Raw genomic sequence first — 17,283 nt, forward strand, 5'->3', positions numbered from 1 at the left:
TTGCGTGCGTGAGTGTGTGTGTGTGTGTGTGTGTGTGTGTGTGTGTGTGTGTGTGTGTGTGTGTGTGTGTGTGTGTGTGTGTGTGTGTGTGTGTGTGTGTTGTTCACACACAGCTGTGGAGCATAAGATAATTGGCGATGATTCATCCGGACCTTTTATTATTGTTTTGCATGCAGGGGACGAAGAGAGAAGGAGGAAGAAAGGGAGAGAAAGAGGAATTAATCATGTGTTTGGAATGTGTTAGGTGTGAGGTCAGACGGTCTATTGATGCGTGTGTGTGTGTGTGTGTGTGTGTGTGTGTGTGTGTGTATATATACCCAGGAGATGCCGTTACCTCCCGTTGACCCCTGAGAAGAGCTCCTATGTGTGAATCCTTGAGCAGGTCTCAGCGTTGGTTAAACACACTCGGGACAAAACACCTTACAGTGAAAATACAATTTATTTGAACACTGACGCATAATCTGCTGGGAACCAGTTAATGAAGCTCTCTGGTAAGAGTCCTGCACTCCTAAAAAAAAAAGGCTCTGTTTCGTTCAACACACATGAGGTGTTGATGTTTTATCGATCGTGTGTGTTGCATTAAAGGCAGCTCAGAGGACGTTTTAACTACATCGATAAATGTGTTAAAATGACACTTTAGCAAAACGGAGGCATCCTATCAGCTCATAGTATAAACCGAAGATAGCAATGTCTCCACATGTTCAGACACACCTTGTCAACATGTCAATAACAAAATATGTTTATTAGAATGCTGCTCAGTAGCTGAATTCCTTAAGTCAAACCGGCAATCGTCATCACATGGTGAATATTGTCCCAAAAAATGAAATCAATAAAAAGCTAAGATACGTAGACAAACGGGGACTATAGCAGAAAACAGCATGCATCATTTTCTAAAGTCCTTTTTTAAAATCTGTAATTGTTTTTTGTTACTTAAAAGGAGGAAAAAGATCTTTGGGGAAATATCAGAAATGCTCCTTTTCGTCTGAGCTGGCTGGAGGGGCGTGTTGGTGTCTGTGGTTGATTGACAGTAGCTGGCAGAGCCCCGGGCTGTATTCAAAACTGTCTACTACACACTAATGATAAATGCAGTATTCAGTATTCAGTACATACTGCATAAACACGTTCTGAAAGCACTGGAGCAAAATGACTGGTGTTCGTTGACTTAATAAGATACTTCATGGTTTAGTACCAGCACTCCTTAAACAATGTATTCAGCTCATTGTGAAATAAAACAGGATCATAAACGGAAATCGACTGTAATTACAAAACATTGCTCGTCAAAATTTGCTCAAACTGCTTTTTCGGTCACAGCAACAAAACAGTGGAATTATACCTCAACAATATTGAAGAGTGCATTGCTATTAGTCAGTTTAATTAACTAATGTTGAAAAGGGCCATGTTGTGTCTCCGCCCTGTCGGAGGCTGCTCTGTCCCTTTGCCCGTCTGTGAGCGTGACTGGCCGGCTGCCGAGATAACCACAGGTTCTCGTAAATGTTTTAATGGACGTGTGTGTTGTGATATTTAAACAAACCATCCGTCATCGGGGAAATAAAAGCCTGTTGTATATGAGACCGGTCTCTTGAGAGAGCTCCAGCCAGCTCACAGCGGTGGTTGTTGCTTCTCAACTCCGAAAACATTGGAGCAGATATTCGAAGCGCCATCAATTTTTGTAAAACCGCCAATATTCTAGATCTACACAGTTGATTTCTCGCCCCCAAAATGCTCAGAAGTGTGTTTAGGGATGACATAACATATGAAAATTGTTAGAAACTTGCCGTAGTGACCATAGACTGCATCAATCCAGCGCTTTGCATTGTGGGATACAGTAGGCGAGTTAGACTGGATCCTGGATTTTTTTTTCTTCAAATTAGGATGACATCCGGGTATTTTTTGGCATACTACAGCTTTTGCATTTGTTTGCATTCTGCATATTACAATATGGCCAAAATCAGTATGTACTGCAAGTAAAGTATGCGGTTTTAAATACAGACGTTACACCGTATCGGAACGAGACACAAAGTGAACTTGCGCTGTAGCTATACATCACAGGCAGACAGCGTGTTTCTAGTGGTACTGAAAAAGCTGATAAAGCTGATATTAGCGGTGCACTTTTCCTCAACAAGACGTGTGTTTTTGATTTTCTAAGTTAGACTTTAGCAGGAAAGCTAATGTGGTTCAAGAGCGGATATGTATGCTGTAGCAAACCCTATTCATTTCAGCTGTAGCAGACAAAAAAAGCAATTCACTTTCAGTTGGACTTTACTATTTCAGCTGACTGGATTTCCACAGATATATAAGATAAATGTGTAGATAGTGACTAACTGCTGGCTCGAGCGCGATGGCGGTACATCACTCTGTTACATTTTTCAATAGTGCAGAGCCAAGCGAAATTGTTGATGGACTTAAAACTAATCAATGGCACTTCTCTTAATTACTTTTTTAAGTAATTCATCAGGGAGAAATGCCTCAGATGTGATTAACATTTGGCATTATTTTTGACATGTCATAGAGCATTGATTGATTGAAATGAATTGCTGATCATCACTAGTTTCAGCCTTAAGTGATCATACTTCTTCTGGTCCTACTCAAGTCTATACATATTAAATATTATGTCTCTCATACTGAAAAGGTTTGTGAATAGCGCTACAAAAATGATCAACATATGAATAATAGACTGCACATCCTGAGGACATTTTCTAATAAGAAGTTAACTTGAGATGCCGGTAGCAGAGCCATAAATATTACATTATTACTTCTAGTTTTCAGTATCAGACAAACCAAACTTCTTCCTGTAGTTCTTGGAAAAGGGCAGCAATATTATGACTGCAGGGCAACATGGACTCCGTTATTGTATTTTGCAGCCTGCAGCGTCTTTATTTAACTCATATCTGTGCCGTGGCGTACTGACATTATAGTAACTGGTTTTGTCTGACTTTTATGGAGCTCTACATCCGCTACGATCAGAGGCTAAAACACACACACACACACACACCTACACATCAACCGCCTTTAAAACAAATACTTTACCACTAATATCTATGTCTTTAGGACTTTAGAGCATTGTCGCTGCAGTATGCCATATAGGTTTACACCAGGCTATTATACATTTCTTTTTATATATAAGCTGATTTTGGATGAGTTTAGTTTTCATATCTGTAGATCAGTTAAAAAAGGTCATTTTCAGTCCGTCTATACAACCATATTAAGCAATTCAAAGGTGCCATACAGACTAATATCATTCATATTACTGTTACTGTCTCAGCTTCTTCTTTTTGATATTCAACTGGTCATGTTCATTTCTCAAGTTGTGCCTGGAGCTTGTTATAAAAACTACGCCTTTTGTGTCGCTGCCACCCGCAGAGCAAGAAACTTGCTCTAAGTGTGTCCTTGATTTCACCAGCAGCTGCTGGAACGAAACCGTGTAACACTTTTTAAGAAAAGCAATTTTCAAAAGACTCGAGATCCTGTTAAGAGTAGACTCGTGTTGTAATGTAATTTATTTTCATTTGATCCTTCTGGCTCACTCCACAGAGGTCACAGGTCAGGGTCAGATACAGCATTTGTGGACCTACAGTAGGCATTCAGCTCTGTGCTGGCATGAGGCCTGAACCTTCGACAGTGCAAGACGGCCCGTTACTTACTCCTCTCCATCCTGGCGCTGACAAAAAGTGTCTTTGAAACCACGTTTTGAATTTTCTCGCTCGTCAGTGTCCTCCACACAAACGCACTGTACACTCATACACGTCTGGAGAGCAATTTACAGAACAGGCCAGAGCTGTACCTTAAGTTCAGAATCGAGTCTCAGAGCTGCCCCTCTTCAGCGTGCTGCTGTTAAACTCGTCGTGCTCGAAACTCAGATTGTTATGCGACCTCGATATCATCAGCAGCTTCTCCCGCCTGCTGTATTCGCGTCTCGCCGCCGCCACGGATGCCGACGCATCCAACAGCCGCTCCCCTTGCTCCTCCCTGTCCTCCAGCAGCGTGTAGCCTTTGCTGCTGCTGCCCCGATTGCCACCGTTACTGCGGCTGCTGTTGCTACGGTCGAGGCGGGGCCAGCTGGGGTGCTTCCGCTGCTCCGGGTGCACGCTGAGCATGCTCGGCCCGCGCTCCAGGTCCAGAGACTTGGAGTGGCTGCCGAGCATGTGCAGAGAGGAGTTGGAGCCAAAGTCGCTCCTTGCTGCCCCCGGGGAGAGCCAGCAGCCTGAGGTAGAGGAGGGAGCAGGGGAGAGGGAGTAAGAGGAGACGGAGGAGCAGTGGGAGGAAGAGGAGGCGGAGTTGCTCCGGTGTAAGCCCGGCGGTTTGGAGGCCTTGGCAACGAATGCTACAGGAACCACCAGAGACTCCGTGGAGCTCAAAGGCTGTGACCTCTCCCCGTCTCTCCTCTCTCCTCCCCTCTCCTCCTCAGTAATCGCCTCCATCTCCGGCTCATCGATAACGCAGTTGTTGAGTTTTATAACGGGGAGAGTGAACGCAGAGATAGAGGAGGAGACAATAGAGCGTGCGTGGTGTCCTCCCTTCTCCCCGTCTCCGTCCACTGACCACTGGTGGCGCACCGAGTCTGAGCGGGCCAGCCTGAAGGGGTGATCCTTGTAGAGAGGCGCCAGCAGCCCCGCGAAGCTACAATCCAACCTGGCCTGCCCCCCGTGTCTGCGAAACTCCTCGTCCCCTAACAGCACCTCCTCCTCTTCTGCAGACCCTTCCCCTCCAGCGCCGCCTCCGGCCCGAGAGGAGAACGCCAGCAGGGAGTTGCTGGCCAACCGGGCTGCGCTGTCAGCCCCAAAGGCTCGAAGATCCCCAACTTCTCTTGCATAGGTGCTGTCGCGGTGCTGGTGTTGTTTCTGCTCTCTCTGCCTGAGCCGATGGATGTCAATGACGGTGGAGTACATGTCTCGCATGTGGATGATCTAGTGCAGAAGAGAAATATATTATCAGTAATGGCAGAAGTGTTTGGATAAACTGAGAATACGTTTGATTTTTCCATTATAACATATTATTCTGTAGTTTCAAATTTGTACGCGTTTGTTGGATGTGACCTTGGAATACACGTTTCACACAGATTACCTGGAAAGGGGGTGAGGAAGGAGGAGAGGATAAATCAAATCAAGGAAGGGAGAGAGAGGGCATACGAGCAGAGAAAATGTGATCAGAGGAAAACTGCAGGGATGGGGATGGAACGAGGTTGGCAGAAATATGATTTGCATGTTAGTTATGTGGAGAGGATGAATATGGATGACTGCACTGTGCATGCACCTCATTTTGTAGAGAGTGGAGGAAGAACTGAAATGAGAATTAACTACATATTGACTCAGGTTTTGTGTTTTTGGAATTGAAAACCCTGTTTAATAAAAGTGTTCTTCGTAACCTTCTGAAGAACCACTTTCTGCACAAATCTGTGTTTCAGACCTTGCAAGGCAATATCAGTTCTGTTTATATTTCTCGTTACAGCATATTGAGCTAATATCATGTAGACCCTCAAAGTCCACTGCCAACTCTAGTATTTCATTTCTCTGGTGCCAGGTAGACGCTGATGCAATGTGTGTGTGTATTTTCTGATTTCAGCCCTACCTTAGTTTCCCGGTCTCTGTTTTCATGAAGAATGGCATTAGCACAGATGAAGATGAAAATCCCAATGCCCATGGTGAAGGGCCCGAACATCTTCATCCTCTCAGAGTGACGATGCTGTTCCAGGAACCGCGTCAGAGCGCCACCGGTCTGCCTGGAGGGCGTGCCTACACGCAGGGCACACGGAGGGTGAGAGACATTTAATATAAAGAACCATGGAGCAAAAGAACGGATGGATTTCAATCCTTCGTTAACTCACCTTGCACATCATGACTCGTGCTAGAGTTAGCCACGTCCTCGTCCGTGACGGCCAACTCGGCTCCATTTCCTTCACCTGTGGCAGATGTTTTGGCTCCTCCAGCGGTTGCTGTCTTAGATCCTCCTCCAGCCGACGATCTGGCCGAGGTCATGGTTTCACTGTGGGGCCAGTAACCCAGCGTCGCCATGCATATCCCTACGGACAAGATGACCAATCCCAGGAAGAGGAAAAACCCAGAGGCGGAGTAGAGGCGGAGCCTACCGCGCACGACCACGACATCGGTGCGTCGTTTCCGCTTTCTAAATGAAAAGTATGGAAAGAAGACAGACATGGAGACGTATATTTACAGCTAACATACACAAAATGATCAGAGAGATCAGGGTCGCTCATAAAACATCATTAAACTGCTACTACTTTCCTGTCGCCCAAAAGTAGTAAACAGTTCATTTGCAATTGCAGGTCCTAATGAGTTTTGTTTTAATTTTGAATGCATGAAAATAAGATGATTACCTGGGGGCAGCTTCCTGGCCAGAGTTTCCCTGGCCAGCCGCTGTAGATGAGGGCCCGTGTGGATTGCGGGCGGAGTCTTGGCGTTTGAGCTTAGCCAAGCCTGTCAGCACACCTGCTGCTGCAGTCATACTTAACCTGCAGAAACAGAATCAAATTAGCAATGAGTTGGACACCTCCTGTATGCCCAGCATCTACTGTGTGTGTGTGTGTGTGTTTGCACTGCCGACCACCGATGCATGGCTGTTGCAGACCAGTGTGTTTTGATCTTTTATACGCACACTCAAAAAGATGCAACTGAAGAAAACAACCTGCAAACAACCATTTGACAAGAGGCACAGAGCCACATACTGTACATTCACACAAACATTACCAGCAACCTCATTTAAGAACAGGTCAAGGGACGCACATCTGTATTTCAAGTACATAGCCAAAGTCTCCCAGAGGCTCTGAATATAAGACCCTTAATATTTAGAGCACAGCATCTCTCACACCTGAGCAGCTAAATCTGTCTTCTTTTACGCAGGCGCGTCACCTTACGTACAGGCAGGGACTTTTGAAAAGCCGCAGGTGATTTCCGGTAAAAGTGTGTCAGACTTTCAGCGTCATTTCGAGAAATGCTGTTTATAGTTTAGCAGCGATACAGATGTAAGCACACAAACATGTACACGCCCAGTACAGTCTCCTCTTGTGTACAGGTGATGTTTTTGTTGTTGGCTGTCAGACCCTCAGGACAACATGGGCAGGTGTGTGCATGTGTGTGCATACTGTGCGTAGTCATACATTAAACCCTGCAGAATGTTTGCTGACTGCTTCCCTCCTGTGTTTGACAGAGAAATGGATAAATATACTGTATATATATCTATATATAGATATAGATATATAATAGAAGGAAAACAGACGGAGAGAGAAACACACATTTTGGATAATTTATATTCATTTCAATTCAAATCCCTCATTTACATTTTTTGTTGGCATTGTCGTCGTTATTTACGTTGGTGTAGCAGTTATAAAATTGGAAATACAGTGCTGCAATTATGACATAATATTCATATGAATCACAGTCTCTCCGCTCACCAGCTGCTCAGATGTCTATTAATAGTTTTTAAAGGAAAGAGGGTTTAAAACAAACACAAGCTCATTCCAGCAGCCTTCATTTGTTTTTAAATGCCTGTTAATCGGGGCTCACATGAACATTAGCATTGTCCCGTTTAGCACTCAGAGGATTCAACGGACTATTATTGGATGTGGAATAACCAAGGATGGCAATTTCATATATTCTGGCAAAGTTACTTCATTGCTGCAGATTGTTTGTCAGGTCGCTGTCGTATTCAGCGTCACTGAGTCGCTCCTCCGCATTCCAAATACAGTAATTTATGTTCATCGGATGCAAAAAAGCCCATTGGCTTGTGGACTGTGATGTCACGATGACTACGCCCACTTCTTATACACAGTCTATGGTTGGTACTTCTGCTTAAGAACTTAAACAATTTGAGGAAAAATATGAAACTACATGTCACCACAGTGCAGCAATAATCAAACACCTCCGCTTTAGCACCGCCTTCACATGGAATTGTACTGGTACTTCATTCGGCAGCCCGTAAAAAAAACTTTCTAAACAATGAAGACTAAAGGAATTCTATCGGGTGAGAAGCTGACGGCAAAGAAGGTGAAAACGGCATCTCCCATGATCCCACGCTGCGTCAAAGAAACTCTGTGTTTTGATTGAGAAACCCCGAGCGGCAGAGACTTTCATATTGTGTGTTTTTAAATGGCGAAAAAAAAAAAGCGTATCAAGGGGTTAGTAGCAAAGTGGTTCTGAGGTATTTATTTGGTCACCGGTTTTCTGTGCCGTGTGCACGTTTGTGTGTATGTCTGTGAATATAAGAGGATTCAACAGATTTAGCCGGAACAAGAACACACCCATGACCTTTGTCTGTCTATTTTTTAATTCCTCTCTCCCTCCTTGCTTCCACATCTCTTACCGTCTCTCTTTCTTCCTCCAGGAACAGATCAGTAAATCTCTCCCGCTCTCTCTCTTCTATTCTTACACTCAGTCTCTGTGCTAATGCATTCTGGTTGTGACCCTGAATAATTTTTTCCCTCCTTTACCTCCTTTTATTCCACGACAGCTGACTTTCTCATCTGGTCTCTCTCTGTTTGTCCCCTGCCCCCCTCAGATCTATTTTTAATCTGTCTCTAATTTTAATTTTCTTTAATTCGGTCACTTTCATCTTTCTCTCGCCCTTCTTTTCTTTTCTTCGACAAATCTTAAAGCGACAAAATCTGCTTCAGAATCAAAGCTTTTAGTATTCAAAGTGACTTTGAATCGCACACAAAACCAGACGTTCTCTCCTCCTACCCTTATTTCTCCTTCTCACATCTTAATCTATTTTTCATGTCAATCATTGTATTGGTACTACTGGTGCTCTACCACAGATGGTGAATCACACAAGGACAAACACAACCAGCCTCGCTTCTTCGGGTTTCTCTGCGCTCCCTCTCTCTCTCTCTCTCCCCCTCTCTCTCTCTCCCCCCCTCTCTCTCTCTCTCTCTCGGCTCCGATCTCTCCTTTCGCTCCTTGGTGTGCGTCAAATAGGAACCCACACAATGTTTCAAGAGCAGGGGGAGAGATTTCCTCCTCAGATGACTGAAAGATGAGAAAAGGATGGATGGGAGTACAGGGGAAAGGATGAAGGAAAGACAGAGAAGGCAACAAAAAAAAGAGAGAGGTACTGGAAATACGGGAACAGCAAGAGAAGATGTAAAGAAGGAGAGGAATGTAGAAGCACTTATCTCCATCAGTGCAATGGGGGGGGGGGGGTACAACACCGAGTCATGACCGGAAAATGAAAGCCTGTACAAAAAGCTGAACAGTAAAAAAAAAAAAAAACAATGATGAAAACTATTTTGAGCCAGAGAAGTTGGAGTTGATGCGCGGATAGAAAGGCCCGACGGTGAAAGAGAGTGCTTTTCCTGCCAGCGGTGATGGGACAGAAGCTGAAAACAAGCCAAGTGCGTCTGTAGTTTTAACAAGGCAGGAGTGAGAAACAAGCGAAGCACAGAGAACAAACCAGCCTAATGAGAAACCACTCAGGCTTCGACACAACAAGGCTTTCTGGAGAATGTGTTGGACCTGTGCAGCGACCACATGAAGTTAATATTCACTAACCGTGTGCAACACCCAACACCCCACCAGTGGGTCTGTGCAGCTCGCTCACACAGCATGCAAACCCGCAGAATATCTATAAAGAAACCGTTTAGTGAGTTGTGTTTGGGTGAGAGAAATTTGCTCTATTTTCTGCAACAACATCGCATTTTGTTTGGGTGAATTAATCACACAGTGATCATACACACTGTATGAATATTAATGTCTCCACTTCCTATCACATACAACTTATAAATGATGCGAAATCCACCGCTCCATTTTCCGCCTCACTAATAAGCAGTTTCCTAAATTAGTGCTTATTTAATCATGAATTAGGCTTCCTGTGATCGCCCTAATAATGACTAAATTGCTCCTGCTGTTTATTTGTGCATACTATAAATAAATAATAATAATTTGCCATACCTCGCCCCTCAGGGAGGAGATTTATTCTGCTACATTTCAACATCTACAGACAATCCTCACACGAGTTCCATTTTTAAAACATGTCTCACAGAGCAGAGATCCCCCCCCTCTACATTCTAACACTTCTTCTGTGGTATCATCTATAGGAGACGTCACGTGATGCATTGTCCCTATAGCAACTACACGTGCTGCTGCTAGGTGACACGTTTCTATAGCAACTACCAGCTGTGCAGGAATGACAGGTATGTCTTAAATAACGCTAAATCCTTTAAACATGTGTCATTTAGATTTATTTTTTTTATTTTGTGCAAAGGAACCAGCTTACGGTTTAGAATGATTTCACTCCACCTCTCCATCAATCTCAAAGATGCAGAAGAGAGGGGGAGGAAAGGAGGAGACCGCAAAGGATGCTGGAGTAGGAAGCAAGAGGGGGGGGGTGACATGAGAAGAGGAGGTGGTGAGAGGGAGACGGTCATTTTTGCTGCTTGATGGTGGATATAGATAAAGCCGGCTAACGCGACATGAATTCTGGATAACGTTACAATCCTCACTTCCCTGGAGTCAACGAACACAAGCCGATAGCCTGAAGGAACGGCACCGCTCTGCCATTCCAACTCAAATTGTGAACGTTTTTGCCGAAATAACTTATTTATAACTTGAGCAGCAAAATACCTCCTCTGATTAAACCCATGCTCTACATTATAAGCTCGGCAGTTATGTCAAAGAAAGTGATTAATATGCCTTTTTGGAGCTGAATACCTTTTCTAAGCGCCATTACTAACATTACTGCTGGGTGTGTTTTTTTCCCCTGAGAGTGACTTTCCCCGCTGAAAGACTTAAACACTAATAACTCTACCGCCGGCAAAATACCTCCGCTAAATAAGTCCACGCTCTACTTTAGTACTGCGGTGGTTATATCAGAGGAAGCAGATGCTCTGCTTATTTGGAAAATATATTCACTAACAGCTTACTAAAGTATTAAAAATAAAACTGTTAAAAAAGCAAGGTAAAAAAAAAACAGCATTCAAAAGTTCACTTCAAGTGAAAGAGAGGTATTATCAGCAAAATGTACATAAATGTACTTTATGTCAGTTGAAGGTGGAGCTTTCAATTCTGATATGATGCTGGATTAATCAATAATAATGCATCGTATTTCGATTGTTATAGTTTTTGAGTCAAATCTGAATCTGCAACCTTACCAGTCACATTTCTCTGTCAGGTAAATGCAGTACAACAATGTTTCCGTCTCTTATTTTTTAAGTGCTTTGGGGCCTTTTGTAAGTCAGGAGATGGAGATCTCTTTAGTTGGGTGCCCCAGGACCAGGTTGTCCAGCTGGCCTATACCGGTAAAGTCTGCCCTTGGAGATGGAGAGTGTGGAAGAGGAAAGAGAACAGGACAAAGTGTGATAGAAAAATAGCATAAGATGCGAGAAATCAGCACCAGAGGAAGACAACCAGAGGGGGAGTACTGGGCGAGAGAGAGAGAGAGTGGGGGAGATGCTTTGATCTACACGTAACAAACTCCAGAGACGGTGTTTGACTCCAGAAGCATGCTGAGAAAGGTTTGTCTCAAATGACTCACCTCAGTCAGTGAACCGCATGCCAACACGACATCTAATATGGACACACATGGAGCTCAGCAGGGGGAGAAAAATGATTATCTATTATGTCTCCCATCATAGTTACAATGTGTTTTTGCTTGTGTCATGAACTGCTCAGGCCATGTTGCTCTATTAAATGTGGCTCTTTTTTTTCTCACTTGGAGCTGGATTAAAATGGAGCGACAGAAACCCGGCTGTGTAGTTAAGGTCACCTGTCACAATATCACGGAGCTGGTGTTCAGACGTGTAAGACTACCCTCGAAACAACACTATTAAGTGCTATTTTTCTGAAGTATCGTGGCTAAAATTGAGTTTTGTCAAATGTTCAGAATATGCAACGGTAATTTACTTTCTGTTTTCTTTCAGAGAATGATGGAAATTACCCGCACGCGTGAGGGCTAAAAACACAGTGAACAATTTCTGATCTTTGTACAACCTGTTCTTGAAATACTGCAGAGCATATTATTGCCCGGGTCAAACTTAAGTACTTCATTTGCATGTTCACAAGCACAGTCATTATTCAAGCAGGATTCAGTTTGGTGGAACAGAGCTTGTTCACGGACGGATTTATATTTTTGATTATGAGTTGATTTTGATTGAGTATTATGTGTTTGACAGTTACTTTCTTATTTAAATAAAATCTCAAAACACACTCAACTTATTCGGTTGGACGGCTTCATGTTAGGTCGAATACGTTGTAGTGTAGCATAGTATAGCATAATACTGTGTAAAGTAGAGCATTGTAGTATACAGTATAGTACAATATATGGAGCAGTATGGTATAGTAAAGTATAGCTTTATATAATATATAGTGTAAAATAACAATATAGTGTAATATAGTATAACTAATTGATAGTATATTATAGTATGATGAAGGATAGGATAGTGAATCTGTCTAATGACAGATGTTTGAGGATTTTACTGTTTTGCATGTTTCAGCGCATTAACTACGAATTGTGCACCCTTAATATTACAAATTGTAGATAATCACTTTACCAAATGGGTGCCAGACAGAAATGCCATTCAAATAAAAAATCCTCTTAGCTTGTGCTTTCCAAAAAACACCCAAAACCATCAACCTTTTAATGGAAGAAGTTCATGTGATCCCTTTTTCCAGTGTTCATGTTTGCTTTTTGTGCCTCGCAGGTTTTATCTTTCACACATAATAGCTCACACTTGTGGTATTTTTGGCAGCAGTGTTGGAACGAAATATGTTTTCACAGCTTCCATAAGCACACTAACGTAGAGGAGCATTCAAAACTGATCTGCAATTACATTACTAGACAGTGATAAATCAACTTCAACAGAAATAAGCTGTTTTCCGTGAGAACATTTCGTTTCATCAAGTCGATTTCTTTGCATACTGCTGTGGAATGAATTTGAACTAAAACTAAACTACTAAACTAAAAAAGGGGGTCAAATGGTCACCACAGACCTCAGTTAAACATGAATTGTAGTTTTAATTTGCTGCAACATGAAAGACCACTGTGATACTTCACAATGAGTTTCCCGCTCCAGCCGGCAGGATGTGACAGGAAAGACATCACAGAGAGACGAGATGACGCCTGATACGAAGCTGTGAAATGGATTACCACACATGAAGCGCCTCGCAGCAGGAGCAGATCTGTTTTGGTTGGTTGTTTTTTTTACACTAATTTACTGTGGATCCCTGAAGTGTAATTCTCTGTTTGCTTTTCCAGAAAGGCACGGACACGTTGTGTTCCAGGTGCCACACGTCGGAGGAACCACCATCTTGAATTCAATGCTCGGTTGAGATCCTTTTTATCAGCAGTCCATAACTTCTTATATTATTTCAGACTCACCCAGTTGTTGCTTGGTTGGTTGGTTAATTTGTTTTTGTATTTAGTTTATTTGAAAGAAATGTGAAACTCTCTTGACTTCATGTTGTTGCCAACTGAAAATCCCTAATAACTAGAATTAACTAAAGGTAGCATTACAGATAAAACACACTTTGGCAACTTAACAAGTGCAACATAGCATGAGTACACCCACACACACACACACTGTCCTGAGAGGCGGTCTAATCAGGCAAAAGTGAAAACACCTGTGCAGGGGCTTTTGTGATAAAGCATGAGAAAATTGCATGCAGCTATCACATTTTCCAGTGCCGAGTTGGTTCACAATGTTAATCGTCTTGTTTTCCACCGCGACACCGATTAGAATTCAGTCACAGAATCGACTGAAATTAAATAAATTGCCTGTATGTTTAGGTCTGGCTGAGTAATCAGACCTCAGGGTGAGCCTCGTTTGATTTGTGTGAAAAAGTGCTTCATATCCATCCATCTCACTGAGCAGGAAAGAGGTGAAGGAGGAATGTGTATCAGAGTAACACGAATGAGCAGAAGATAAACAGATAGCGTGTGTTTGTGCATTGCTTTACTCCTACAGACTCAATGGTGAGTCATCTGTCTGGAGAATATGTCACTTTGTGTTTTCCTGCTGACCTTTCGGCAGCACATTTTCTGATGCAAGCACACGAGTGTCAAATCCTGCACCCTCTTCACCGTCCTGTTTATATTTTTTCTTTCCTCATTATTTTGACGATGCATACTGTTTTTTTTTTTGTTTTTTTGATTAATCTTGCATCCTTCACACTGAATCAGTTTCGTGCCATTGCCTTCTGTGATGAATTCAGCTCTACTCAATTGAATTAAGATTTTGAATTGAATCATCAGATGCTCATGCCAGGCGTGTGTGTGTGTGTGTGTGTGTGTGTGTGTGTGTGTGTGTGTGTGTGTGTGTGTGTGTGTGTGTGTGTGTGTGTGTGTGTACTGGCGTGATCCCCCTGTTGATTCTACAAAATGACTCACTCCGTCTCCCTCACAGTCCCGATTATCAGGCAGTCACCCAAACTCATCCTGAGGCACGAACTGTCCCCCAATTACCCTGCAGCAGTGGTGCCCAAGCTGGAGTTCTGGGACCTTTGTGGGGTCATTGTTTGGATTCTAGAGGCCCCACAGCTTAAGAAATTATTTTGTTTTATTCCTCTATGCCTCCATTAACATCTAGTTTTAACAGTTCTTATTCAATTTGTCCTCGAGAACATTCTCAGCGAAGACAGGAATTAGGGCTGAACAATGTTTTAATATATATTTAATTGCGATTATTTTTGACTGATATTGCAATCTCGATATGATTTGTGATATTAGGGGAATTGGTCATTTTTACATCATTATTTTTAACTTACAGTGAAAATAACACACCAAAAATGAATCAGGAATCGCTCCTCAACCACGAGGCTCATATGCATATTTCTGGTCTCCTTTGAAAGGTAAGACGCCAAGGAATATAAATCCATTGTAAGTAAAACTATTTATATTACAATTACAGAGTAAATGTAGACAAAATAAAGGAAAAAATATCATTTTTATCCTCCCTCCCTCTTCACAAAGTCGGCCGCCATGTTTCTACAGTAGCCCAGAACGGACAAACCAAACACTGGCTCTAGAAATGGCCATTTGCTTTTTCACGTTTTTTTTTGCGTGGGCCACCGTAGTTCTCCTACACGCTTCAAACACAAGAGAAGTTTCAGTTGGTTGCAATCTGTAACCTCACCACTAGATGCTGCCAAATCCTACACACTGCGCCTTTAAACCCTAAATTGAACCCTAATCCGCACAGACACACGGGTGTTTTCAGGTGTTTTCAGTTACTCTGGTTGATCACGTTGTGTTCACATGGACTTTGACTGAAGCCTTATTTATCTGCTTTTCCTGGCATTAGAAAATACTTACAACTTGAATGTGTACTTGAAATGAACATAGTATAAACTGTTGATTAGATTAACATGCCACAAGAACGTAGATTAATGTCAGTATGACGATAAAATGTGAAGTTTGACTGCTTCGTGTTTTGATGCAAAGTGCATTCAGATGCTTTAGAAAGCTCTGAATTTCTACTTCCCAGCGATACAGAGTATGATATTAAGAAAACTATTTTGAACACATCTTGTTTGTATACTTACGAATTTTGAATTTGTATGATTTCATTGTTTAAATGCTTCGTTATGAGACGTGGTTTGGACAAGTTGGTTTACGGATTCTGAAAGCTGAAGACTTTAATATCCATATGTTCTATAAAAATCATCACGATTTTTGTAATTACGCCACAGGGGTGGACCCTGGATACCGGGTCCGTCAGGTTAAACAGGTTTGATTATGGTGTGATTTTTGTGAGGATTTGTACCAAACAATGTTTTCTTTATTCTGTAGAACACTATGTGTTGGCCAGGACATCACCTCTTTGGAGTCTTTGGAGCGACAAAGCCCTCGAGGGGGGGGGGGGGCGTGTTTAAAAAAAGGATTATCCAGTTACTGGATGTGTGTGAAGGAGAATTAGCTGAAGTGTCGCCTGACTTCTTAATGATTCTCAAATTAATCTCAGATGCATTTCTACGTAAAAGTGGTTGGCGGTGTGTCTCACTAACAGCCATTTGGCTCAGTGAGTCACCCTCGTTCTTCAAACAGCTCTCAAGGAGACAGTTGCTGCTAATTCACCAACACTTTAATCACACTAAAGACAATAAAACCAGCACCAGAGCTTCTGTTGTTAAAGCCTCCCTCCACTCAAAAATGGGATTTGCTTACCCCATTTTTTTACTTCATTTGTGCGACACTAAAAAGGCTGTTTTTCACATTCATCACGTTGGAGTGTACGTACACAAACAGGATTTGGTGACATCACATATGGAAGCCAATCAAGTTTCCATATGAAACATACATATGTGATGTATAAACTTGAAGCCTCCATTGCAAAAAAAAAACAGTTTCTGCGTTTTTCAATGCGGGAGAGGGGGTCGATGAAATTTCAAGAATTTTGACAAACCATTTTTCTAACCAGAGTATTTTATGAGTCTTAAAACATGTGTGAAGGGTCATTTACATTAAATATCCTGTATTTAACCAGAGAGGTGCCATTGAGATACAATATCTCTTCGGCCAGGAAGTCCATCAAGATGGGCAGCAGGTTAAAAGTTCCATGTACGAGTACAAACGCCGACAGATAATATAACAATTTACAGACACAAAGCAAACAGGAATCAGAGGCTGAAATAAGCAGCAACGTTGTTCTGTAAAAGCAGATTCTAAATATTTTGAAACATGCCAAGATAGGGTAAAGATATATGTTGTGTAATGACAGAAGGTACAATGAAAGTGACCATCGACACATTAATAATGACGTTTGACTTTGAAGGTATTAATCTTGACATCATGCCTTGTTAGGCAACTAAGAAGTTAATTATAATAAAGAGAGGAGTGTTTAAATCAACCGTGGCACAATGAACAGATAGTATTCCCAATAAATCAATCAATGAATACACAAACACACGTGATCATACATTATGCTGGAGTAATTAAGATCACATTAAAGCTTAAAACACAAACAAATGTGGAAAGAAGGCCGCTAATAGATTATCAGACTGCCTGGAGCTCATGCTAAACTTCCTTGTTCATCAAATATTAAACACAACGTCATTAAATATGGATGGAAATAAAAAAGATAAGACTGTAGAGCTGCCAACTTGGATTGTTTAAGAGTTGGAGAAGTCAAACACTGGTCAGTTCTTACCTTTGCAAAAAGCTGAGTGTGTCACTGCCACTGTGCCTTTAGGCATGGACGGGGATTAGGCTGTAACCTGGGGGGAAGTAAAAAGCCATCTTCCACTTTGAAGGCTACTTCCACTGAAACGCCATGCCGGAGAAAATTCCGATGACAGGAGGCGGTTCAGCTCCCGTTCAGGGTTTGGCACAGTCCGATTGGGT

At 42.4% G+C, this 17,283-nt stretch overlaps 1 protein-coding gene across 1 annotated transcript; it reads right to left on the bottom strand.

The window, feature by feature from the left end:
- Positions 1-3,489: 3,489 nt before the first annotated feature.
- tmem200a (transmembrane protein 200A) lies at positions 3,490-17,283 on the bottom strand. Its single transcript, XM_079180017.1, has 5 exons — positions 17,090-17,283; positions 6,332-6,466; positions 5,822-6,120; positions 5,566-5,729; positions 3,490-4,904 (listed from the first exon to the last, which is right to left on the bottom strand). The coding sequence occupies exons 2-5, from the start codon at positions 6,457-6,459 to the stop codon at positions 3,789-3,791; spliced, it is 1,707 nt and encodes a 568-aa protein (XP_079036143.1). The 5' UTR covers positions 6,460-6,466; positions 17,090-17,283; the 3' UTR covers positions 3,490-3,788.

The sequence above is a fragment of the Pholis gunnellus genome (genome assembly GCF_910591455.1).
Source record: "Pholis gunnellus genome assembly, chromosome: 19".
Taxonomy (NCBI): domain Eukaryota; kingdom Metazoa; phylum Chordata; class Actinopteri; order Perciformes; family Pholidae; genus Pholis; species Pholis gunnellus.